Source organism: Chelonoidis abingdonii, chromosome 22 (assembly GCF_003597395.2).
Source record: "Chelonoidis abingdonii isolate Lonesome George chromosome 22, CheloAbing_2.0, whole genome shotgun sequence".
Taxonomy (NCBI): Eukaryota; Metazoa; Chordata; order Testudines; family Testudinidae; genus Chelonoidis; species Chelonoidis abingdonii.
In genome coordinates this window covers 12864477-12891694 of record NC_133790.1, presented here as the reverse complement: position 1 = coordinate 12891694, position 27218 = coordinate 12864477, and the positions used below count along the sequence as shown (strand labels likewise).

At 42.5% G+C, this 27218-nt stretch overlaps 1 protein-coding gene across 1 annotated transcript in view; it reads right to left on the bottom strand.

Annotated features, from left to right (window-relative positions):
* ADGRD1 (adhesion G protein-coupled receptor D1) overlaps nt 1–27218 on the bottom strand; it is a 266747-nt gene that overhangs the window by 33533 nt on the left and 205996 nt on the right. Inside the window, exons 19-21 of the mRNA XM_032805984.2 lie at nt 21989–22055; nt 19140–19206; nt 6137–6228 (exon numbers count right to left, since the gene is read on the bottom strand). Of these exons, the coding sequence (XP_032661875.1) occupies nt 6137–6228; nt 19140–19206; nt 21989–22055 (226 nt within the window). The remainder of the gene's footprint in view (nt 1–6136; nt 6229–19139; nt 19207–21988; nt 22056–27218) is intronic.

Here is a 27218-nt window from a genome sequence, read left to right as displayed (position 1 = left end):
CAAAAAATAGTCTATCAATATTCCTTTAAATATTTTAATGCATTCCCTTCAGCTATGCTTGTGCCCATTCTGCATTCGCTTATTATGAACGGATTCAAGTGCTTAAGTTTTAATGGCAAAAACGTTCACAGGGAGCAAATCACAAAGGTGTAACAAGAGTATTCATGGAAACCAACATCGGAATTCATACAAAAAATTATTTGTGCTGAAAGTGCCTGTGTGACTTGTTTGACCAACCACAACTAAGCAACAGAGTTCGTATTTTGAATATTTGTAAACAAACCATACAATTCAAGAAACAACTGAATAAATTCAGATAATAAACAGTTGTGAGAAATTCTTCACTTAGCCCTAATTACTAGCTTGTATTTCTGTGCTAGAATTAAGGCATGCCTTAGATGTCCATAAAAGTGACCAGTTCTGAGTATTTTCACATGCAGGAATAGATGATTTGATACAAGCCCAGACTGTGACCAAAAAAAGAACCTACCTACCGCACATTTAATATCGGGACTGCTACTGGAATCAGATTGCCAGACATCTTGAATTTAACCCCTTTTTTGCTCCAAAAAGTGTCATAAGCATTGAACCTTGGGTAGTTTTGCCATGATTCCTGCATGTTTGCATCCCACAGACACACGAGTTTTTCTCTTTGATGTTTCTTCTTGAACTTTCTTTCTGACTGGTATCGTTGTGATCGTGACTGCATTCTTATTCTATCAGGTACTTCAGATAATCTGTACCTTGATGTTTCAAGGCACTAAATTCCTTGCAGTCTTAATGCACTCAACGGAAGTATAAGATACTCAAAACCTTGTAAGCAGGATGTTTGGTGCCTTGGAATATTGGGCCCTGTATTAAGTAGAAATATATCTTTTATTTTATGTTCCAAGTACCATTTAAATGTGCTTCTAGTGCAGTTACTCTCTCTGTTAACTTTTACATTTTGTCATGAGGCTCCATCACTTGATTTTTTTTTAATTTGGATCACAATATACCATCCCTTTAATTGGCTTTCTTTTCTCAGTTCCCCTCAATCTGGTTAAAGCTTTCCTCTGGCAGCAAAACCTTGAAGAAGGTGGGCTTGAAGACCCCTTCCAGTATGAATTGCAGGCTAGAATTTTCAGACTCGTGTCGAAATTTAAGGACCTGTTGATGTCAATGGGAGTTGTAGATGCTGAGAACTTCTGCAGAATCAGGCACTTATTTAGGTACCTATATACATATTTTACACATCCATGCTTGTAAATATTGGCCCTATCTCATTACCAAGGAAAAGCGAGCAAGCATTTGGCAGCCCTGCTGTATTCCTTCTGCCACCACTTATTCACTTTCCGTTCATTGCTCTGTGCCCTACAGTTCATTATCACCTTCCAACTTAGAAATCTTTCTATTTAAATATCATCATCCAAATTCTTTCAGACAAAAACTCAGCATTTCCCCTTGGGCTTCCCTGTCTTTCATTTCTTCCCATCTTGAAAAGACACAAGTTAAATCCTCTCTTTTTCTGCCCCTTAGCTAGGGCAATTCGCCGCATTGGGCAGACCTTCCCTGGTACCACAATTTCCCCTGTATTGTAGTTCTTATCCTTTAGCCTTTGACTGATGGTTTCTGACGCCCTGAGCACTTCGTGTGCCCGCGAAATCCCCTTCTCCCCCCGGACAATACATAACTGCAGCAAAAATTGCAACTTGTTTTCAGTGCTTCCTTCCCTTGCAAAAACCAGGTTATGCCATTTTAATTAAGCTGCATTTTCTAAAAATACACCTGATTCATTCTTTCTAACGTCATATGCTTTCCACCACAGCTAATGTCAAATGAAATGTACTATCCAGATGGATGCCTGACAGGCCCTTTATTTAAGGATGCCATTACATGAAGCATTTTGCAGCCTTCAGTGATTTTTCCCACAGTGATTGAACTTGTCAACTCAAATGCTACCTTGTAGTCCTTGGTGACAGTAGCTTGATGGAAACTACAGAGCTTATTGCCTTATTTTGATTTCCCTTTGCTCTGTGTCATTGTCTCCGCTTGCTATGCTCACTCACTCCAACACGCTCACGTAATAAATCAGCTAATCAGCATCTAGGATTTTCTAGTACACCTGTACCTCTATATAACGCTGTCCTTGGGAGCCAAAAAATCTTACCATGTTATAGGTGAAACCGCATTATATCGAACTTGCTTTGATCTACCAGAGAGCATGGCCCTGCCCCCCTCGAGCACTGCTTTACCGCGTTATATCCGAATTCGTGTTATACTGGGTCACGTTATATCGGGGTAGAGGTGTCATAAACAGATAGTAGGAGTTAATAAAACAGAAGTACTTTATATCTCTTTTGACTGTAAAAGGTTAACAAGTTCAGTAAGCCTGGCTGTCACCTGACCAGAGGACCAATCAGGGAACAGGACACTTTCAAATCTTGAAGGAGGGAAGTTTTTGTGTGTGCTGTTAGTTTTTGGTGGTTGTTCTCTCTGGGTTCTGAGAGTGAGCAGACGTGCAACCAGGTTTCTCTCCAATCTCTCCAATACAGGCTCTTATAAGTTCAGAATAGTAAGTACCACAAAGATAAGGCGAGTTAGGCTTATGTTTGTTTTATTTGCAAATGTGCATTTGGCTGGAAGGAGTTTAAATGTGTATTTGGCCGGGAGGAGTTCAAATTTGTATTTTGCTGAAAGGATTTTAATTTGTACTTAGGCTAGGAGGGTATTCCCAGTATCTATAGCTGAAAGACTCTGTATCTATTCCATTTTAAATTTATAAAGATAATTTTTACTGTTTTTCTCTCTTTAATTAAAAGTTTATTGTTTAAGAACCTGATTGTTTTTTTATTCCGGTGTGAGACCCCAGGGAATGGGGTCTGGATTCACCAGGGAATTGGTGGGGAGAAAGGAGGGAAGGGGGAGAGAGAGGCTAAATTCTCTCTGTGTTAGGATTACTGTCTCTCTCAGGGAAAGTCTGGGAGGGGGAGAGAGAAGAAGGAGGGAAGGTGCATTCTCCTCTCTGTTTAAGATTCAAGGAGTTTGAATCACAGTGATCTTCCAGGGTAACCCAGGGAGGGGAAGCCTGGGAGAGGCAACAGTGGAGGAAAGGGCTTTCTTCCCTTGTGGTAAGATCCAGAGGGTCTGGGTCTTGGGGGTCTCTGGGCAAGGTTTTGAGGGGACCAGAGGGTACCAGGCACTGAAATTCCTGATTGGTGCCAGCGCTACAGGTTCCAAGCTGGTAATTAAGCTTAGAGAAATTCATGCTGGTACCCCATCTTTAGGACGCTAAGGTTCAGAGTGGGGAATTATACCATAACAAGAGGTGTATTAGGTTCTTAATTTATACTGAAAAAAGTCTCCCATGCAGCTGTGAAAACACCAGAGAATCCTGTTCAGTTTGGTGGGATTAGTTTTCTTCTTATTGGAAAAACTGCAATAAGAAAGGGGTCATCTCTCCTTTAACACAAAATGTATAATCTCTCCTAAGCATGCAAGGAATACTAACTGTAAATGCAAGAAATTGGATTTTACTACTAGTATCAGGTTCAACGCCTTGTCTCTCCAACAACCCACATCAGTGCCCTTTTCCATGACACCCTCTAAGGATGGAAGCCCTGATTCAGCAAAGCAGTAACACACACAAACTTGTGCCTTAACTGAGAGTTAAGTATATGATTAACTATTTTGCTGAATTAGGGACTCCAGGACCTGGTCCTGAAAGCCATTTATCTTCTCCTTATTCAAATCCCTCCTGAAGACCCACTTCTGGAATAACACCCATAGGAAATTAGCCAACAACGACCCATCTATTTTACGTTATCATCTGCAGTGTGCTTGTAGCCATGTTGGTCCCAAGATATTAGAGAGACTAGGTAGGTGAGGTAACATAAGAACGGCCATACTGGTCAGACCAAAGGTCCATCTAGTCAGTATGTTGTCTTCCAAGAGTAGCCAATAGCTGGTACACCAGAGGGAATGAACAGAACAGGTAATCATCAGGTAATATATTTTTAGCCCAACGTGTCTCTCACCAACAGAAGGTGGACAAATAAGAGACCTCACTCACCCTGTCTCTGTAGTATCTATTTTACCTATACTTAACTGGTGTGAGTAATGTGCTACCATGATATACAAAGTCCTCAACTGAGTAACTTCATGATCCTACTGCTTTGCATCCTCCTGCCACACCTCGTTATTGTTGTTGTTTTAAATCCTCTTCATTATGTCAGGTCTGAAAGTAGATTGTAAGTTCTCTGGGGGCTTTTTTGTTCAGTTTTAACAGTGCCTGGCACCATGGGGTCCTGGTCTCTGACTGGGAATTCTAGATGCCACTGCCATGCAAATTATAATAAGCTTGGAGACTGCTCTGAGAAAGAACTGCATCTTTGTCTGTGCTGCCAGGTGCCTAGCACAGTATGGGACACTGAAAAATTAATAAGAAATAATTATCTATGTCATCAGCATACTATTAACAGTAAGGATAATGGCAGAGGCAGACTTAGGTTGGATGCACAGATTCGTAGATGGCCACACCCCAAAATGGCCTAGAGCAGGACAAAGAAGAAAAAATCACATGTTCGGTCTGTGTCAGGCATTCTAACTCTGTCCCTAGTGTTGTTTAAACTACGGACCTTAAGCTCTACTCATTTGCACTTCACTGTGCTCCCACCTGCACTGCTCACAAGTATCATAAGGATACCAATGGTATGTATAGATTTATACATCTTTCTATGGAATGTATTGATTCATAATCTCTCAATATATATTTACCAGTCACCAAAGTATCTAGGTACTCAATGGTATCTATATAGCTTGTATTAATTTATGGAGACTGTTCCTTTATTTTCATAGCTCTAATGGAAAATACAAATAGTCATTGGCAGAGATGGCCATTTCTCTCCTTAGGTACTGTAATTCCTTCATGTTTCTGAAGGTCACAGGGACTCAGCCAGGCTAGAATCATCAGTCATTTTAATTTCCAGTGTTTTGAATTCATTACAGAATAATTCTTATAGATTTTTGTGTAGACATATTTACTGTTTTTCTCTTCACTCCAGAAGATATACAATAACTAAACTCACTTTAATTAGATCAGTGCCACCAATATTGGACAGTTGCTGGCATTTTAAAAATTAGGTGAGTAATTTAATCATAAAATGACTCTTCATGTCTCAATTTCAGGATAGCCACGCCAAATCCTAAGTGTACTGTGCGTCATGGCTCAGAAACATAAAAAGCAAATTGTCAACACATTTTTAGAGTGACTCAGTAATAGACACATTAAATCTTTCGGTTTGCCCTCTTTATATTTGAAGGGAAGCATGTTTAAAAGATACAAGACTGTCTCTATGGGCTGTACAATACTGTGTTTCACTTAAATTCAGTGGGCTAAATTCTGCTGTCAGTTGCACTTGTGCAACCCTATGGGCTTGGATTGAAGTTAGAATTTAGGATTGGCTCCATGTGTTCAGATATCAGAGACATATCTAATTTAAAGTGTCACTTAGATGGGACGGTACTTTAATATAGCACATGGACAAGGCAGTGTTTTGGTTAGGCCATCAAAAAGGCCACTACCATAGTGTGTAAACTGCTTTGACAGATGACCATCAGGACTTAAGCTCAAACTTAAAGTTAAGCATCAGCCTATGTGCTTTTCTGAATAGGGATGGACTTAGAGATAAACACACCCTTAAATATTTTGCTGAGGAGGAGCAAAATCAAGGATAATCCTCAGAAAGCCTGGGGGTATTGAAATATTCCAGTGTAAACTAATTAAATGATTGTTGCATTCTGTGCAATGTACTTTTGAATGTAGTTATTCTCTAAGGGGAAAGAAACCAAAGTGTTAATAGAAGGCACAATCATGAGTCACTACGTGAAGGGGATTGTGATGGGAGGGCAGGGGAAGCTACCTAGTTCCTGGCAAAAAAGGGGTTAACTCCAGCTCCGCTCCCCCTTCCATAGCACAGTTGCTCAGTGGTTGCATTAAAATGGGGGGTTAACTTGCTGACTGTGTCCGTTTGTTTTTTTTTCTTATCGAGTCATCCTGCCAATGTTTGGAGATGAGCGCATGCTATATGCATCTATGACATAACATAGTTCTAGGTGATTCTCCTATTGCAAAGTAATATGAATGAGAATGACTTACTTGAATGCGTTGGCTTCTCCATGCACCTTATAGTTGTCTGCGCTGATTCTCGAGATGACTCTGGTGACAGCAATGAGAATGCCAACATTGACCTAAATAAGAAAAAACAGGATTCAGTCAGGGAAATGAGCATGGAATATGTCAGAGATGCAAAGTGCACTGAATTTGTATTCTACAAATACAGAAGAAAAGGGCAACTTTTGCTTTTTATATTAATTTTCCGACCATAGGGCTAGAATTTTGGTCTGTGCAGGGGAAATTCTAAGAAACCTAAACCTACTGGTTCTCTGGCAGTTATGCACAAAGCAGTAGAAAAGTGGGGTGCTAAGATCCGGACTACTTTTTTTTAAAGCATCTTATCAGGGGTTTTTTGTTTGTTTTTTATAATGGATGTTCACTATCCGCAAATTAAGATTTGGGTTAGATGTGCTGAATGAGAATTGACCATTAGTTAGTTAAAAATTTTGCATCCCATCGTCAGAAGTATGAATTTGACCACAACTGCAAGGCCAAAAAACCCTATTCTATATGTGAATATCTTTGGTACCTACCAGTAGGTGACAAACTGGCCATGAAAACTGTAATGTGTGTGCGTTTGTGTTTTAGAAAGCATCTTCCTTTAGACCTTTCAGTGCTGAATTCTTGCCACTTACCAAAATTTGCTTGCAGTGTTGGCATGAGAACATTTTGAAATGTTAAGCCTGAGCTCTGCTTTATACAAAAGGCATGCTGCGTTGGATGTCAGGCCCAGAAGAAAAACATCCATGTAATGAAAAGAATTCCCACCAGAAATTCAGGGAATCTTGAAAAGATCGACATTGAAAGACAGAACAAAGAATTGTTTGTCATCCCTGCTAGAGTCATAGGTGAAGAAAGGAGGAGGAAGCTTTGCTGTTGGAGGGACACTCTTGCTGTCAAAATACCTTAGCTTGTTGAGAGAGAGAGCTGGGAGGCACCGAAAGTACACTTCCCCCTTCTAGTCTAAAGTCATACACCAACTACAGTTAGTGTTGCTGCCTGTCCAGTTTTCACCCGGACAGTCCGGGTTTCAGCTTGTGTGTCCGGTGCCATTTGACAAGCCCCGATGTACCTTTTTTTTTTTTTTTTATCTGTGGCAACTCTAAGGAGAAGGAAGGAGGCAGCACAGCAGCAGCTGCCGCCACCACTTCTGGGGCCAGGCTGCTCACAAGGCATGTGTTGTGCAAGGGCAGAGCTGTGGGGGAAGAGGTGGGGTGGGGCAGGGCCTGGGGAAAGAGGTGAAGCAAGGACGGCGCTTTGGGGGAAGGGGGCAAAGTCATGGGGGAAGGGATGGAGCGGGGCCTGGGGAAAGAGGCGGAGTAGAGATGGGGCCTTGGGGGAAGGGGCAGGGCTGAGCCTTGGGGGTCCAGTTTCTGCCATTAGGTGGCAACCCTAACTACAGTGTGTGGTGTTTACCGTAGAGTAAGTACCATGCAGGAAGATAAATAGAATAGGTCTGAACAAGAGAAGGAGGAGGATGCAGATTGTAGTGGCTGCTACTAATTATTTTTCACCCCAAAATGAGCAGAAGTAGTTATTTGTACATATGTGCTTCGATTATGATTTTTAGAATGAGAAAATATCTAAGATTTTTTAAGTTTAATAACCACTGAGGCTTCTCAAGATATTTTCCTTCATTGCACCCAAGCCCTGTTTCTTGTTGATTTTGGACGATAGGTGCAGATCCTCAGCTTGTGTCTCCAGTCATAGCTATGATCACTCTCAGCAGCTGAGGATCTGGCCCATCATTACTGCAGGACAACAGGTAGTAGGAAATCAAGAATCCCACTCTGGACTGGATCTAGAGCCACGAGAATAATTCCTTGTGAAAGCTGGTACCATTTTCATTTGTAAACAAATGTCCTGGTCCAGCTCTCTGGACTTGGATAATAGTCTGAATATTATTGAATAGGAATTTCGGCATTCCCTGTCTCCTCCCCCATCATTTGGAAATACAATTTTCTTTTATTTACCAGGCTATAAGGGGCAGCCATGAGCAGCTTACTTTTGATGTGACACGTATACCACACACTGAAGCACTTCTAGCTACCTTTTAATGTAAGCTGTTTCCATCTGTTCTGAAACCCTTTCCATTCCATATCCTTACTTTTAATCATGGATGACATTTTCAGCATGCGTTAAGAATTTCATTGTTTTGGTCCCGCATCTCTATTTCATGTATTTTCACACAAGCACAGGGTCAAATCATACTGATCTTACTCAGGTGGGAACCCAACTGAAGGCAATAAGCCAACGGCTAAGATCTTTATTCCGATTTTACTCAGGCAAAATTCCCATTGTAGCCAATGCAAGGTTTGTTTTGGTATGGGCTCAGTGAAAAGGTTCTGTTCCTCCCTGTGGTGCTTGACTGTTCCTTGTGAAGAGCAGAGTCTCCTCAACTTCTTTTAGCTTCAATGGAAGTTGTGGGATCAATCAGAAAATTCTCCACACCTGGCAGAATTAAGCCTACACTGAATATGGACCATACCATCCAGTTATCAGAACCACTGGTGTGAGTAAGTCCAGTAGACTTCACTTTCAAAGCAAATGCAAACAAAACCTGTTTTCAAAAACATGGAATGTTTAGCATTTGTAGCTGAATTTCAGTTTCAGAATTATATATAAATGAGAAACTATTTGAAGCCTGATATTTTGGGACTTCTGAAATGCTAGTTCTTTATAAATTCTTTGATCTCCTGTGAAGTCACTGTCACCACGTCCCCTTTGCTGTATGTCAGTGAGCTTGATATCATATAGCAAAAGAACACTGATCTTACTACAAAAAATAAAGACCCTTCAAAGAAATTCTTAAATTTCCACAGTTCCATATTTTAGTGCCTTGTACCCTGCATCTGCTGAAATCCCAATATTCCCAAAGCCTAAGTGCACTCCAGTTTGGATTTGCTTACAATACTCAGGGGAGGAAAGCTCTCTCAAAACACTGGGTTAAAATCAGGAAATGAGTTTTGTGCAAGAAGGTTAAGAAGTAGTTTTAGAGCAGATAAGGTATTCTGGGAAATTAGTGTTCACATCTAGCCTCAATAAACAGATTAATAAAGTAAGAAGTTCATAGCTAATGTGCTAGCAAGCAAAGTATGGAAACAATTGCACTCCAGTTATAACTGAAATACAGCCACTGAAATGTTCCACCAATGATTTTGTTTTACATCTGGCGTAAATGCCTTGTCAACAATATGAATGGGAGAATGTTGGGTTGATGAAACACCATTGTATTTTACCTTACAAAATAACACAACGTTAAAATTGCTGCGGATTTACAACCCAATATAATGGGGGAGACACACATACAGAGACCTTACATATTAAAATATTCAAGCTAGAAGGATAAACGTTTAGATACGGGAATTGAATGCTGCTCCTATTTCTTATTTTTCTGAAAGCCAGAATTGGCTTCATGGTTGCAGTTATTCTGCCTTATTATTCTCAAGAACTTGCTTATACTTTTTAAAAAAACATAGCTAATAACAATAGCCAGCTCTCCTGATTTACAGGGCTTATATTTGGGCAAAACTCCCATTAAAGTTAATGAGCCAAATCCTAGGAGGTGATGAGCAGCTGCTAGTCTAAGGGCTGGTCTACACTGAGGGGGGAATCGATCTAAGATGTGCAACTTCAGCTACGTGAATAGCGTAGCTGAAGTCAAAGTATCTTAGATTGAGTTACCTACCGTCCTCATGGCGCGGGATCGACATCCGCGGCTCCTCCTGTCGACTCCACTACCGCCATTCGCGTTGGTGGAGTTCCGGAGTCGACAGGAGCTCGTTCGGGGATTGATATATCATGTCTAGATGAGACACGATATATCGATCCCCAAGAAATCGATTGCTACCTGCTGATACGGCCGGTAGTGAAGACGTAGCCTAAGAAATGGGAGTGGCAGGTGATCCAAAGTCCATGGCAAATCTCCCGTTGACTTCAGTGAGCTTTGGATAAGGCCGAAGAACATTTCACCTAAGTGAAAACTGCAGGATTGGGACCACAGTTACAAAGGCAACCAAGGCTGTTCTTTCAGCATCACTTTTCTCTCTTTATGAGACTTTTTTCCCAGAACCAGTTTCTGAAAAGTTGAAGTATATGGGTCACATCCTGCATTCCTTACTCATGCAAGTAGTTCTGTTTAAGGGAAAGGGGTGCCCAACAGGCAAGCAAGGAATGTCTGCTGTTGCAGGACCTGATCCTGCAACCCTTTGTCAAATCTCTCACAGGTATCTAGGGGTGGCTTAACTGCAGGATCCTGCCTCTAAAATAAGTCAGTGGGAGTTTTGCCATTGACTACAGTGGGAGCAGGAATGGGGTTTCGGTTCCAGTTAGAGGTGGGTAATGATCCAAGGGTTGTTCATCTGAAATACAGCTCTACGACACTGGGCTGGAAATGTGGCAGAAACAGGCTCTTTCCTTTATTTAGCTAAATTTTTAATCTGAATTTATTTGTGCTTCATCCAGTTTCCCTTCAAATCTCATTAGATTTTTGTTGCTTCTCTTGTGCAGTCCAGAAACTCCATGAACAAAGCTTTATGCCTGGCATTTTGGGACTTTTGCAGCCACTCTAGGACAGACCCTGAAAGGTGCAGACACATTCAAAAAAGAGTTTCCAATACATGAAGTTCATTAAATCCATTGACCAAGCTTCTTTAAAATACAAACTCTTTTAGGTTCCATATGAGTTTCAAGCAAAATTTCAGGGGGTTAACTGAACAGATTCACCCATCCTTAGCTTTAATATATTTTCTGGGGATGAGTTAATTTTCTTGCCATCGCAATATCATTAATAGCAACACTAACATCTCAAGTTATTCTGGCAGTGGTCCACTGCTAAATCACATGGGAAATCTGTAGTGGGTGTTCTGTATTTCCATATGCTGCTAATCAGTTAAAGCAGATGGATGTTCAGAGTTGGAAGAACAAGGGTCCTAATTTTGCTCTCAGCTACACCAGACCAATTGTGGGGTCATTGTATTGATTTAAAGGGAATTCCTGTGGATTTTCATGAGTGTAACTTAGAAGAATTCATACATGGGAGTTCTGCATCACAGGTCAGGGCATGGCAGAAGAGTTGGGGATGGAGGAGATATACAGTAAAGCAGGCACTGATGGAAAGGTCTAATCAGACCCTTATTTGTTGTCTTTCACATTTGATTTCTTATCATCAGTTTAATTCTTTCAAAAATGCTGCATGTTTTTGAGTAGAAAAAAAGGAATAAGGAACTTTATTTTAAACAAGAAAAAGTGCTAGTGGTCAGGCACTGATAGGGATTAAAATTAAGGAAACAGCTCCTGAGAGTTGGTCAGTTGTGCCTCTATCCAGCAAAGCACCTAAGCATGTGCTTGACTTCAGTGAAACTATTTGCCTGCTTAAAGTTAAGCATATGCTTAAGTGCCTTCTTGCTTCAGGGTCTCTAAGCGTTAGGGGCCAAGTTCTGCCCCCCTCCCACTCCACAAGCAGACTGACTTAAATCAGTGGGGCTACTTGCAGAGCAAGGCACTACCTAATGAGAACAGGAGTGGAACATTGGACCCCCAGAGTGATCTGTGATTAGCAACCTCTGGCCCCTAGGTGCTCCCTTACTCATAATAAAGAGTACTTTGAAGTCAGTGGAGGGAGGCATTGCAGCATAGTGCACTGTACTGGGACTTAGGCGTGTTGGGTTCTGATCTCAGCTCTGCCTCTGACCTGCTGGGTGACCTTGGGCAAGTCACTTTACCTCCTTTGTTTTCCCATCAGTAACATAGGGATAATGATATTTACCTCCTTCATAAATTGCTTTGAGACCTACTGATGAAAAGTGTTGTGTTGTGTAAGAGCTAGCTCTTGTTCTTACAGAATTGAGTTTAGGTACTATTCAGCATGAGTGTGTCAGCAAGTTGCCTTCAGTGTTTAGTATTTACAAAAAAGGACCATTCATAGGCATGGATTGCATGGTGAGACAAGAGCCCTGATTCCCAAAGGAATGTCATCTCCAGGCCACTAATGAAAAAGCAATTAGCCCAGGTCAACACGGTACAGAATTCTTGGTTGTGGTGATTTTACTCAGATGTGCACGCTCATTTACAAAATTGATGTTGAAGAGAAATTCTTGCAAGAGGGGATGAGATCCACCTAGGAAAGTAATGATTTATGGCAAAGCAACATAAAGGACCAGCACACTACTGTCCAAATTTTTCCCCAGCATGATTGCTACCTACTTGGTCTGTTCAATGTCTTTGCTACTACCTATCACACAGTATTCACAGGAGTTTGGGTTTTCACTAGAATTGCCTTAATTCTATCATATGTATGAAAACACAGGAAGGAGACAGATGCTGATAACGAACAAAGCCGTCTGCCAGAAGGCTTTACTACCTTTTTCCAAATATACCGATTCTTTTGGAGAGATGTTTCCTTGGGCACAGTGTAAGATTAATTTGCTTTTCAAATCATCTGAAAGAGCTAATAGCAAAGCTCAGTATTTTCAGGATATTGCATGGAGGTTTCTTCATGTTCTTAAAGGCCTAACATATAGGGATTAGAAGTTTGTCCTACAGCTCTTCACGGCACCATCCCCTCGTGTCCCTTGTCTCAAATCCTAAAGCGAGCACTTTTGGGGTCTGCGATTCCATACACGGTCAAAGTGTGGGAGGTGGTGGTTGATTTGTTGCCCTTATGGGGAAACTACTGGAGGCTTTGTTAACTTTTTCCACAGACACAACTCCCCATCACTCCATAACTCCCTTTTAAGGGGGAAGCTCCTGGTGGAAGGAGCTTTAGTAGCATGGCTCCACTGCCTCTGCGTTGCTCCTGAACCAGAAGTTGGGACAGGCAGAGGCAAAGGAGCTGCACAGATCTGGAGAGAGGTACCCTTTTCCAGTCCATGGGGGAGGGGGCTGCAATGCCTGCTCCTCCCATGGAATGATTGCCTCTATGCCATTTTCCTCTGCCGAGGCCCCCTACCATGGAAACCCTGTGGGTAGGAGCAGTCCGGCTTTTAAGTACTGCCTTTTAAGCGATGCTTTCCTAGCAAAACAACATTTCAGGCAGCTAATGGCTAGTTTGCTACTTAAAGAGCTTTTGCTGCTAAATAACAGGAAGACTAAATACAAATATATATATACACACACGCACAAACCACAAGTTATCCCCTAGGATATTAATCCATTTTTCAAGTAGAATATTCAGTTGGCACAATTTGCTGCTCGTTTGGGCTGAGCGGGATTTGGAATATTTTGCAAATTATTATAAGAACACTACCCCGATTCATTTGTCCTCCCTCCATTTGGCTCCCTCTTTCTTTCTCCAAATATTTGAATCCACATAAGAATATAACTTGTCCTGCCAAGAATACTGTGTAACAAATACAAAGTTAGGGCCAGGTAGTTTAGCCCTAATTCACACTGGTGAGCAATTACTCAGATGAATAGTGCCACTGATGTCAAAGTTCACCCCAGGAGTAAGTTCTTCATCATCTTCCCTTTAACACTGGCTTTGGGCATTAGCTTAGGAGGACTTGATTATGCTGATTGACTCAGATTTCCTACACAGCAAGACAACAAGTGCTGAGTCAATGAGGAAACAATTTGAGTATTGGATTATTTCAGTCGTTCACCATTTTTTATGGGTTTCTTTACCCTAGAAACGCTACAGCGGCACAACTGCAGCACTGTACTGTAGACACTTACTAAAGCCACAGAAGGGGTTCTTCCGTCGCTCTAGTAAATCCACCTCTCCAAGAGGCAGAAGCTAGGTCAAGAGAAGAATTCTATCAACATGTGATGTCCACACCTGGACTTAGGTCAGCTTTAATTACAGCACACAAGAAAAAAATGATCATGTTATGAAAACAAAGCCCAGGGCTCTTCCATCAACTCTGCCCCACCCGTAGCCACCCACCTACCTGTCACTTGCACAACTGTGCTTTCCTTTTACAGGAGAGAGAGAAATTCTCTGCCTAGCACATGAGATTCTTCAGCTATGCCATTCATCTCATCATTAAGCTGCTGGTATGAGGCAGTTTCTGCCGAGTCAACATACCAAGCTTGTAAAACTGAGACATGAGCTTTTTCACCTTGCCTGTTAAATGTCTATAGAGTCCTAGCAAGCACTTCCATCACTATTAACTTCCCTAGGACTTTTCACAGCACTTAGAGTGAGTGGGAGACAGGCTGGACTACGCTGCCTATGAAATGTCCTGATTCAGCAGATCTCCTGACCACACTCCAGCAGATCCCTGGCTGTAGCCCCACTAGAGGGAAGCAGTGGAATCACCAACTGTCAACCCCCTTTGGGAGTAGCTGCAATGTCCAGTTTACCATGACTGAATCAAGCCCGTTGTAGGAGTTTAAATGCTTGTAAAATGCTGTGATGTGGTGAACATGGTGACTCTCCGCACCTGCTGTATGCGCAGCTCTCATCTTCGCGTGTGTCAATGTTCATTTGCAAACACAATGGCTGGGAGGTTCTGTAGGTCCAGGAACATTTGGGGGCATCTCACTGGAACTTTCCTTTGCTAGTCTCACCCGCTATGGTAAAGTCGAGGGCCCCCATTCTGCTGATCTACCAGGGAAATAATCAGGGCGTGATTTTTGTGCCGTACTCCCTTAGAGTGCACAGAATGCACAGTTTGTGGGGGACAGGTGTAGTTTGGCATTGCCAGTAAGCTCCAGTCACTCCCCATTCTGCTTTCTCCTGCCAGCCCCCACTGCCGACCCCTTGCTGGTGTCCATGCAGGAAAGTGGCATAGAGCTCGTGGACCAGGGTGCCACTCAGCCTCTCTGCAACACCGCAAAGATGGCCCAGAATCTGGACTCGTCACTTAAAAATCAAAGTAAGGCCTTTAACACAGACGTGTGGTTACTCTAATCAATATGTTTATCTACTTCTCATTTGCATTATTGTCCTGATCCTACAGCCCTACTACAGGCGTTGTAGGGGCCTCATTGATTACAGTATCAGAAGATGATGCTATAGAGAGGTTTTCAGGGGAGCAATGCTCCCCTTAATCCTGGAAAACAACCCTGACACCTTGAATAATGAAAGCGATTAAACACCAGTTCACTGTAATTTAATGTGTGGGCATAATTAAACCGTTGTAATACATTCATGTATCAGTAACTGAGTCATGAACCTGCATTCTTCTCTGGAACGATTAAAATCATTACAACCGACAAATATACCACAACTAAAGCAGCCATCTGAATGTAACGGGCCTGGTTTAACAAGCCATTCCTTCACCAAGCATTTCAACTGTAGTGCCTGGTATTCCATTCCAAAGTGGAAGGAACAGCCTGAATCTCATATCATTGTAGAGACCTAACACAGGGTTACAGGGAAGGGGAATGTGCAGGCCATATGGTACCTTCCGCAGAACTTCGCTGGTGGGGATCTAGCCATTTGTTACCTATTTCTGCAATGCGCTGAGTGCCCCCAAGCCCCACTGACTGCAATGGGATTTGAGGGCGCACAGCCCCATGTTTGAACACCCAGGCCTGCTAAGAACAATAGATTTGAATACTAGTGAAGGGACTCGGCCCTCTGAGATGCAGGAACTCAATGCCTGTAGTTTGCTTGGTGTGGGGAATCTTTTTGATGAGGCATTTAAAAACCCAAGAGCTGTCTGTTCTGCATGCTCGTTAATGATCCCAGTACACTTGTTTATAAGAGCGGAGACTTGCTCTAGTATCTTTGGCCAAATTTCCCCACCATTGACCCTTTCAGAATTAAGAGCAATGTGGGGGCTGCTCTGATCTCCAGTGTCCCCAAAGAATCATCCAACCGCTGGGGCTCTGGCCACACCAATAACTCTTCCCCCATACCACAGAGGGTTGGTTAGGATCCAGCTACATTAGCTGGGGGTATCCCTGGCTGGAGGGACATGGCCAGTCTCTGATCCCTTTGCACTGCCAGAGTGGTACAAAGGGAGTAGAGCAGGGCAGAGAATCTGGCCTATGAAATATAATATAAGGCATCCACTTTATAAGTGGTTTGCAGGTATTTTCTTTCTAGACCCGCCTCTCTCTCTCCTTGGACGTCAAAATCCATTGGCCAAGGAGGATTGCAGTTGCCCTTCCAACCATAGCATTCATAATAAATGATGCACATTAATAACCTCTGCTTTGAATGTTTTTAATTAACTTTTATATTTACAATATTACTCTTTCCTCAAGCAAATTCAGTAGAAATCAGTACTCAGCAGGCAATTATTTTGGCAAAGATTTTGTTTTGTTTATTGATCATAAATATTTACTTTGAATATGTGTTTTAAAACACTGGATGGCTCAGGACAGAAACATGGATCCATGCACCTTTAGAGTGTTAGTTCAAATCTAGCCCAAGTTATGAAGTGACTAAGGCTTGTTTCTGCTGCTTGCTTAGTGGCTGAAGAAGCAGTTGTGAATAATAATACCATATAGAACTTTTCACCACCAGGGATTGGTCTAAATCTCTCTCTCATATTACTATATGTTTCATAGGCATTAATTTCTACAGGGACTATAAATAATCACAAGACTGTATTCTGGTACTACAGCTATTATCTGAGATGCTATAAACTCTTGCAAGTAGTTACTGTTACCATGGTATTTGCATTATTCCCTGGGTAGCCACAATACTACAAATATGGAACACTGCAATAATGTTATGTACGTGCAAAAGCAAGGTTATAAAGATTTTAATGGAAGCCACCATAGTTTGATTTGAGAGTTACTATAGTAACTCTCAAGTTTCTGGTTTTAAATTAATAAACTTTATTGGTTTAATAGCTGCATACGGTAGTATCTGTGATTATCCTATAACTTGATTAGTCATAGCTTCATAATAAATAGTTTTATTAAAAGTACTGTAGCTATGCTCTTATTTGAAATACTGCATATTATGCTGTGTATAAATAAACCAGAGGGGAAAAAAGATACTTTACTAATATGGAACTTTTCATTTTTTAAAATATTTTGCTAATATGTATTTAAAAGATATATTATTGCTATTTTAATAACATAGGACCTAACTACGCATCCCTTACTCACACTGAAAATCATTATTAATGTGAGTAATTTGTATGAGTAAGGGTGAGACCACTGGTCCCATAAACACTAAGGACAATTTAATAACATAGTAACAATCCCATTGTTTTGAAGGTAGGCACCTAAATAACTTTGAAGCTCTGGCTATGGAACTTCATACATAGAAATGAACCATGAAGTTTGAATTTGGACCCAAGTTTCCCCAGAGGAGGAGAAGCTTTGGATTCATCTTAGAGAGATGAACTTAAGCTGAGAAGTTTGGATCCAAATCTGACCAGCCTCAAAGTTTGAATGGGATCAGAGTCAGTGTTCTAGGATCAGGCCCATCTGGAGACATGCCTAATTTTTAGGCACTTAGGATATGCAAAGCCGTCACTTTCTGAATTCAGCTCTCAGGCTTCCTATGCAATGGATGGAGGGAAATAGGTGCGTAAGAATGAGTTTCACAAAAGCCAGCCCAGGGAAGATGCCAAGGAGAGGGGGCCGGGGCCGGCGCTTCCATTAGGCGACCCTAGGCGATCGCCTAGGGCACCAGGATTTGGGGGGCAGCATTTTGTGCGCTCCCCCCGGGGCGCATGGGAGCTTCCAGTTCCGCTCCTGTCACGCCGCCGAAGAAGGACCTTCTGCCAACATGCTGCGGAAAACAGCAGCAGGCAACTGAGCTGCTCAATGACTGCCGCTGTCGCCTGCGGCATTTCGGCAGAGGGTCCTTCTTCAGCGGCGCGATGGGAGTGGAACTGGAAGCTCCCTTGGGGAGCACACAAAATGCTGCCCCCTGAATTCTGCCTAGGGCGCATGTCCTAAGCCTCACAGCTGTCAGGAAGTTTGGTGCCTAAATCTCGGCTGGAGGGACACACCTTCCTCAGCTTGGGAGTCTCAGCTGTGAAACTTCTCCTGGAGGCAAGGTGACAGTAGACCTCCCTCATAACTTTTAGCCCAGTGGTTAGAGCACTTGGGATGGGGGAGCCTGTTTCAAGTCTCCCCTCTGCTTGAGGGGGATAAGGGATTTGCCACCTCTCAGGTGAGTGCCCTAATTGGTGGGCTTATGGGATATTGTGATGTGAGGCTCCCCCTAGTCTCTGCTCCATTTTGGATAAGAGTCATTGTCGCAAGGGGACTGGATCCTGGGCGAGTGCTCTAACCACCAGGCTACTGAGTCTCTCTCATGGTGGCACAGCTTCAACGGGAGAGGCTAAGAGAGCCCCCATATCAGATATCCCATAACTCAGGAGTTATAGCAGCGGTGGGAGAGCCTGTTCAATTCCCGGGCACGTGCCTCCTGCTCCGCCTCCTTCCCCACCCTCAGCCATTTTTGTGAGAACAGGTGAGGGGACCAATCCAATAAGCATGACCAGAACATATTTCCCAGCTTGGGCCCTGCAGGGGAGTTAGCGGAGAAAGAGCTCTTTTCCCCTGGTTTCTGAATCACACTGGGGCTTAGGCATCTAGATGCCAGAAGTGGAGCAGCAGTGCACATACTGCAAAAACTTAGGTGCACAGTGAATTTGTGGTTCGGCAGCAGCTGAGGAGTGGCATTGTGAATACCAGCGTGTCTGGTTCTAGGATACAGGCACCTAAAGTGGCAGTTAGGTGCCTAAGTCCCTTTGTAAATCTAGCCTATAGCATTCGATTGGAGGGACATAGGTACATTTAGAATACAGCAGGCTTTACTGGTAGGTTTTCATGTCATTTTTCCCCATTAGAATTTCAGTGGCTGTTGCAGCTTAAGGCCTATCAGCAGGAAGACATGCACTGTGGACTAGTGAAATTAACAGTGTAGGAATCAGCTCACCTAAACAAATACTAACATGTCAACCAAAGTAAAATGAGGGCCTTTGAATGAACAGAAAGAAAATAGCTCAGACAGACACCATGCAATACCATCAAGTTCTGTGGGGCTGCCCATTGTTACTGAGGATGGAATTTAGGCCTGTGCCTTCAAATAAAACCGTACATGCAATGAAAGGATACATACCACAATTACAAACAATGCTGGGGCCACAAAAGCCCAGATTGCTCCGTTCTTCAGTGAAAGCCAGCAACTGCGGGGAGAAAGCTGAATGGTTACTATCTATTCACTGCTGCAAGATCAAACATGAGGTCATCTCTTTAAGTGCATTGCTAATTAAAAAGAGAAGAAACTATGGTACAGAATGGCTGAGAAATTCTAAAACAGGAAACATGGATGAAGCTAATTTCATCCTCTTGCTTCCCTCCACTCCTCCTACACAAGGAGTCTCCAGCAAGGTCTCTTTTGGATTTGTATATTGCATAGGGAAGTCTGCCTGCAATTATCTGCTTTAGTATGTAGACGCCACAGAGAGAATACCGAAGCTGTCATTTCTGGCAGCTGCACCATGTAATATGGTGTTCATCGGAAGAGAGGATTTCAATTGTCTTTGCAGCAAGAATAAAATCTAAGACTTCCTCTCTTGTTCTTCAGGCAGCTGGGGGATGAGGAAGGGGATGACAACTTTCGGCTTAGTTCTTACATCTTCCGTTTGGAATGGACAAAAACTGAACAAACAACCTGCATCATCCTGTAATGACTTAAGCACATGAATTACCTTACCCATCAAAATAAAGTTTTCTCATGTGCTTAAATTGTTGCAGGATTAGGCCCTATGGTATTCTCTCAGATTAGTTTAGGGTGACCAGATGTCCTGATTTTATAGGGACAGTCCCAATTTTGGGGTCTTTTTCTTATATAGGCCCCTATTACCCACCACCCCCATCCCGATTTTTCACACTTCCTGTCTGGTCACCCTAGATTAGGGTTTGCTTTTTCTGCTTACAATGCCCCATACTCAATGTTCAGAATTTTAATCCCTAAACCATCTCTAAATCTGGTTTACTAATTAAGATTAAACTTGTTTAATCAGTCAGTCATCTCTTCTCTTACTACAGACATTCTCAGCCTCTGCATTATTGGATCCTTCTGACAAAGCACAGCCAGAAGGGTGCTCAGAGCATGTGTAACACTGTTGGCTGGAAACATTTATGTCCACATAGAGAAAGGCATACTGCCTAGGAGACTGCTGGGTGTGTAATATCATGCCCTTGGATAGGTTGTCAGCAATGGAGACCTGTGATCTTTTATTCTAAACCTATGAATCTCAACTGCCTGAGATATAAAACCCACCTATGTTAGCCAAGGCTGGACCTGGCTAATCAACTTTATCTGTGATTCGGCCCGCAGCAGAGGGGGAGCAGAGTGTTATGCTGAGCGGCTGTGATTTAGAAGTGGACAGGGTTCAGAATCAGCATTTACTACACCTTTAAAAGGATGCATCATCAACTTCAGCAATGGCCCCAATACTTCCTCACTGGCTTTTAGCGAAAGATATGGATCTAATTCAGGGATAGTAACCCTCTATTCCTCTCTCAGGCCATGCTACACTGGCACTTTACAGCGCTGCGACTTTCGCGCTCAGGGGTGTGAAAAAAACACCCCCCTCAGCGCTGCAAGATACAGCGCTGTAAAGCCTCAGTGTAAACTGCTGCAGTGCTGGGAGCGTGGCTCCCAGCACTGCAAGCTACACCTGTAGAGGATGTGGAGTACATGCAGCGCTGGGAGAGCTCTCTCCCAGCGCTGGCGCTGCAACCACACTCGCACTTGCTTTGAAGTTGCAAGTGTAGCCATACCCTTACTCCAAGCCCTGTGATTCCTGGAGGTAGATTGCACTTCCTTCTCAAAATCCTGCTCCCCAATAAGCAAGTATTTATAAAGATCTTTTACACCCACCCAGGGGTCTTCAGTCCTCCAATTCTGGCTCTCTCCTCCTCCTGTCCCTCCACATTAGATCTAAACAAAAGGTGTCAAGTCAACTGGCAGTTCCCTAAGTATTTTGAAAGACAGGGTGAGTGAGGTTATATATTTTATTGGACCAGCTTCTGCTGGTCAGAGAGACCAGCTTGGGAGCTTTCACAGAGCTCCTCTTCAGGTCTGGGAAGGGACCCCTCAATGTCATAGCAAAATGCAAGATGGAACAGATTGTTTAACCTAAGTAGTTAGCGCAAATTGTAAGGGAAAATTCAAGCTAGAGTGGCCCGTTAACACCTCTGCAATCATAGGCTACAACTACATTGCTTACCTCAAATATTTTGGTTAGTTTTGTTGCTTTCTGATCCTTGTATTTAGTCAAAACTGGAGTTTACATGTAACATACATGTTAAAAACAATGAAGATCACCTAGCATGAACTTCCACCATCACTATTGCTGGAGGCACTATCTCTTTATGGAACAGAATACTATAATGTTGAGCAGTCTCATTGGGAACTATTTGTGGGTGGCTGTTTCCTAACACATTTTAAACAGGGGAAAAAGTAGAACGAAGACTAAGAACAGGACAACTGGTTAGCTGTTTCAGTCCAAACAAAGAATCCTTGAGCAATTCAGTTTTATTAGTAAAATAAATATGCTCAAAACAAAAGTTAACATATAAATACCCTTACATATGCATGTGTATTTATTACTGTTATTGGTCGTATTACAGTAGTGCCCAAAGAGATGAATCCAAACCAGAACACTAGATCTAAGGATCTTCCACCATCTCATCTCCAAACTCTGAGGAATTTCATACTCAGCTCTGATTATGGATCTGAACTTTCAAAGTTGGGCCCATCCCTAGTAAATGTGCAAATAGCCTCAATATATAGACCTAACATGCAATGCATAAGTGATAAATAGTGCTAGAAGTCAATGGGAGTTGTTGGTGCCCAGAATCAGGCACTGTGGGAAGATATTTAATATTAGTCCTGCCCTTCCCCCATATCTTACTTGTTTTCATATTTGAACCAGAGGTAGATCTTTCTGTACTTACTTGCCAATTTCTCCATAGCAGTCCAGGGCTGAAGCTGCAGAGATGATGCAGATCACCAGTGGGCACCCTGCAAAATTCAGAGATGGTGACAGTGTCAAAACTGCACCCGATGCTTCCCTTTAGAAAACCAGGTAAATTCAGTCAATGTGTCCAGGAGTAATCTTCACGGCCAGCAAAACAGCTCAAATGTGTTTCAGAGTTACATGTGGCTCACAGCCCTTTGTGCAGCTACATTACATAGACAAGGGGGGGTGAGATCATATGTTTTATTGAACCAACTTCTATTGGCGAGACAGAGAAGCTTTTGAGTGTACACAGAGCTCTTCTTCAGGCTTTTCTACATACCGAGTCAATGATCCTAATCCACGCCTCCAAAAATAGTCCTAGAAAACAGTCAAATCTCCTAGGAGGTTCACAATTAGCATGGAGATAGCAACTGGATGTTGACATTTCTAGACTCTTTTGAGCCTCACAAATGGGTAGGGTGAGAGAGAGTCTTGAATAAATTGAACCAAGTTAAGATCCCATTCAGATGCCCTAAGAGGGTATAAAAAACTAGGAATTCTTGTGGCACCTTAGAGACTAACAAATTTATTTGGGTATAAGCTTTTGTGGGCTAAAACCCACTTCATCAGATGCATGGATGAAAAATACAGTAAGCAGAATATATATTATAGAACGTGAAAAGATGGGAGTTGCCTTACCAAGTGTGGGGTGAAATTAATTTGAAAACTGGACGCTATCAAATTTTTTGGGAGGAGTGGATGGGTCACTACAAAAAGTCATTTCCCCTCTGCTGATACTCGCATCTTCTTGTCAACTGTTGAGAATAGGCCACTTCCACCTTAACTGAACTGGCTCGTTAGCACTGACCCCCCATTTGATAAGGCAACACTCATCTTTTTATGTGCTATAATATATATTCTGCTTACTGTATTTTTCACTCCATGCATCTGATGAAGTGGGTTTTAGCCCACAAAAGCTTATGCCCAAATAAATGTGTTCATCTCTAAGGTGCCATAAGGGGACTCCTGGTTGTTTTTGCTGATACAGACTAACATGGCTACCACTCTGAAACCTAAGAGGGTCTGTTTCCTAATATGAATGTATGAGATAGCACTGAAAGATTTCTAGTGAGAGATATATTTGCTTAAAGTAAATAAATTACATTTCCTATCATTACTGCTGGGAGGCAGGGAATGCTTGACAACGTTACATAAGAATTACACAGATTCAGGCAACTGTCTTTCTGCCTTCAATGGTAACTGCATGCAGCTAGCCCAGAGCACAATGATGTCTTGTTGTGCCACTTTAATAGTTTTCCAAGCTAGTAGTTAGAAAGGAAGCAAGATTTCTGCTGCCAATGGTTTTGAACACGGTAGAGCAGGAACTCTTTACCTAGCAAATGATTGTCTGTCAGGCCCCTATAAACGTCCCATCTAGTGAACAGAAAATGATGTGAAAATAGGGTGGCTTTAAAAATTATTTTATTGATTTAATAACCATATACTTGCTAAAGAACAGGATGTATAAGATGTTTTTTAAAAAAATCTATGGAAGGGCAATAATTCAGTAATAAAACCTATGGAGTTTTGCAGTAACTTCTACAAAACCTTTTAAAATTAATTTCCGTAGAACTTTATTGGTGTCATCCCAATTAAATTCCACAGGACATTTCTAGAAGGCAAAAATGCAGTTTTAGGCAGAGGTGTTTCAATTCTTAAGTGATCATTGCCAGGAACAATACATATTTATCAATGACAAAAATATTCAACAGCCCGCAAGTAACCCTGCTTGCTTCAGAGTTATACTAGAATAACTTCAGGCGAGTAACTCCTGACTGACATCAGCGCACATGAGAGCAGAATTAGGCCCATGGTCTGTTAAGTGGCATATTACAATGTGAACTCTAAAATATTGTTGTAGACAGTCATATTTTTAAACAATGGAAAACCCTGTTTACTAACGTGTGATACCCAGAACAATCGATTGTACATGGCCCTGATCCATCACGCTTGAGTGCTTTGCTGAATTGAGGCCCCCATCATCTTACCTAAGTCATGTTCTTGACAACCCCCCAAAGACAAAATCCCAGGTTTTTACTCTTTCAAATACAACTAACTAAGGGCCAGGGTGGCTCTAGCCATTTCGCCGCCCCAAGCACGGCGGCACGCCACGGGGGGCGCTCTGCCGCTCGCCGGTCCCGCGGGACCAGCGGACCCTCTGCAGGCACGCCTGTGGGAGGTGCACCGGAGCCGCCTGCTGCCCTCCCAGCAACCGGCAGAGCGCCTCCCACAGCATGCCACCCCAAACACGCGCTTGGTGCGCTGGGGCCTGGAGCTGGCCCTGCTAAGGGCACGTCTACACTGTACAGTTAAGCTGTCCCCTTACCCAGATTTTAGTCCTAAGCGGCTGCCCTAGCCCCAACACCTACACAGAAAAATCACTGACCTGGGGTTGGAAATGCCTGAAGACCAGGCTAACTGACCTGGCTCAGGACTCTGGGATCCACTTTAACTTGGGCTGAAACCCAAAGTGCTACAAACCCACTTTGTAGCAGGGAAGTGTGGTAGATCACTTGACTGCTGATGGTCCTCCAATGCCCTTCCCACACTTCCCCCAGAAGAAAAGGACAAATGCTCCCACAATTGACACAACTGACCACAAAAGAACCATAGAGCATCTCAACACAGAGAACCATGGGATATGCTCACAGACACACACACAGGCAAGAGTAGAAACATTGAGAGCCCAGTAATGGGTATGGCTTTGTAGTGTGACTGCTCACACCTAGGCTAGGTGCGGTGCTCAAACTCAATAAACCCAGTTTACTGAATGTATACACAGCCTAAGGGGGCAGGGACAGTCTTTCTTTTCTGTGTTTGCACTGCACTTAGCATTATGAGGTCCTGGTCCAGGAATGGAGCTCCTGGGTGCTATGGTAATATAAATAACAAGAAGTTGCTTGCCACTGGCTAATAATCCTGTGGTATGAGTTTTCTTCCCAGGGCTAACAGCCTTCACATGTCGATAATCTGTCTGGTACACAAGACGTATTTGTGCTTCCTATCCCTCAGGATGCTAGCCTGCCTGTTTTCCAAGGCAGATTTCAGAGAGTCACAGAATTTAACTTGATTATTTATCAATTTTAATCTACAGTGAAGAAGAAAATTAAACAGAGTATTCACTAGCAAGATAATAAAACTTATACAGATGATGCGTAGTGCAGTCATCTGGATAACAAGAACAGTTAATTCAATGAATGTGAAATGGTCTACAGCCTACAGTGCAGCAGGTGTCTTTACTCTGCAGTAACAGGCTATTAAAAGATAGATGGGGGTGGAGGTTAGCATCTAAAATAAATTAGAAATTTGTTACCATGAAAGAAACATTGTTCTCTGAAAAACCAACCATTTGAGGCATTCTATAAAGGCAGGAATCAAACATATTTAGCCTGATGAAGTCACAAGATTTGATCTGGACTGGAACACTCCTATGGATAATATAGTACACAAAGCTATTAAGGGTATTTGCTCAATCCTTGGCTTATGAGTAAAAACTGCAGATGAGCTGTAAGAATCAGACAACATCTCATAATAGTTAATTCTAGGAACGCAATAGCAGAAGTGCTAATGCAGTGCTAGTACTATTTATCATCCATATAAAAATGCCAGTTATGCTTTTTTATACAGTATTTGACTGTTTTCTCAGTTGAGGTGTTATAAACATGTTCACCAGCCTTACCCCAACCTTTCAAATGTATGATGTGACGTGATGAGCTTTATGTTAGGAAGTGCAGCATCAGATACAGGATGTTGTACTACATGAGTCTGTCACCTAAGCTATGGCATTCGCAACATGCACACCTCTGTAGTATCAGTGCATGCTATGCAGCACTGCATATTAATAAGTGAGTATGGGCCCACACGGCAACATAGCTTCAAACTCTGGACTTCTGGGGAATAAGCAAGGATGGATCAGCCTCAGGACATTTGGTTCAGTTCAGATAAGCACCCAGATGTCACCCAAAGGGTATCTGAATTTCTTGGGCTGAAAATCTAGTGTGAACTATCTGTCTCATAGTATTCTGGCACTTCTGTTTCCACTCTCAGCTGGGACAAGGAAATTGAAGATCTAGAGAGAAAAAAAGGTTATCCCAAATGTTGGAATCCCAAGGTTCAATTTAAGTTCATTTTCAGTTTGGGTCAGTGATTAATCTAAATCACTTCATCAATCTCTAGCAGTAAGTCACAACCTATTCAGGTGGTATCTGTGCACAGAGAATCCTCCAATCATTACTCAGGCAAAACTCACATTGAAGTCAATAGGAGTTTTGTCTGAATAGGGATTATAGGATCAACCCTTAAGTCAAGGACCTGAAGAAAAGTTTGGTGGAAGCTTGAAAGCTTGTCTCTTTCTCCAGTAAAAGATATTACCTCTTCTACCATGTCCACCGTAATTCAAGCATCAGTTACTTCAATAGCGTCTCTTCTCTTCTTTGGCATTAAACCTCCTATCTGTTCCTACAGTATACTTTAGTTTCTATTCACTTTATGATTCTGACACACTAAGAGTATGTCTACACTACAGGATTATTCTGATTTTACATAAACCGTTTTTTTAAAACAGATTGTATAAAGTCGAGTGCATGCGGCCACACTGAGCACATTATTTCGGCCGTGTGCGTCCATGTACCGAGGTTAGCGTCGATTTCTGGAACGTTGCGCTGTGGATAGCTATCCCATAGTTTCTGCAGTCTCCCCCACCCATTGGAATTCTGGGTTGAGATCCCAATGCAAAAACAGTGTCATGGGTGATTTTGGGTAAATGTCGTCACTCAATCCTTCCTCCTTGAAAGCAACAACAGACAATCATTTCATGGCCTTTTTCCCTGGATTTCCCTGGCAGATGCCATAGCATGGCAACCATGCAGCTCATTTAGCCTTTTGTCACTGTCACCGTATGTGTACTGGATGCTGCTGACAGACGCAGTGCTACACAGCAGCATTCATTTGCCTCTGCAAGGTAGCAGAGACCATTACCAGCTATAGCACCGTCTGCAGCTGGAAATTGGCAATTATGTTTATCAGTCATTTTGCACCGTTTGCAATTGGAAATTGGCAATGAGATGACGGTTATCAGTCCTTTTGTACCATCTGCTGCTGTCATGGGTGCTCCTGGCTGGCCTCGCTGAGGTTGGCCAGGGGCACATGGACAAAAATGGGAATGA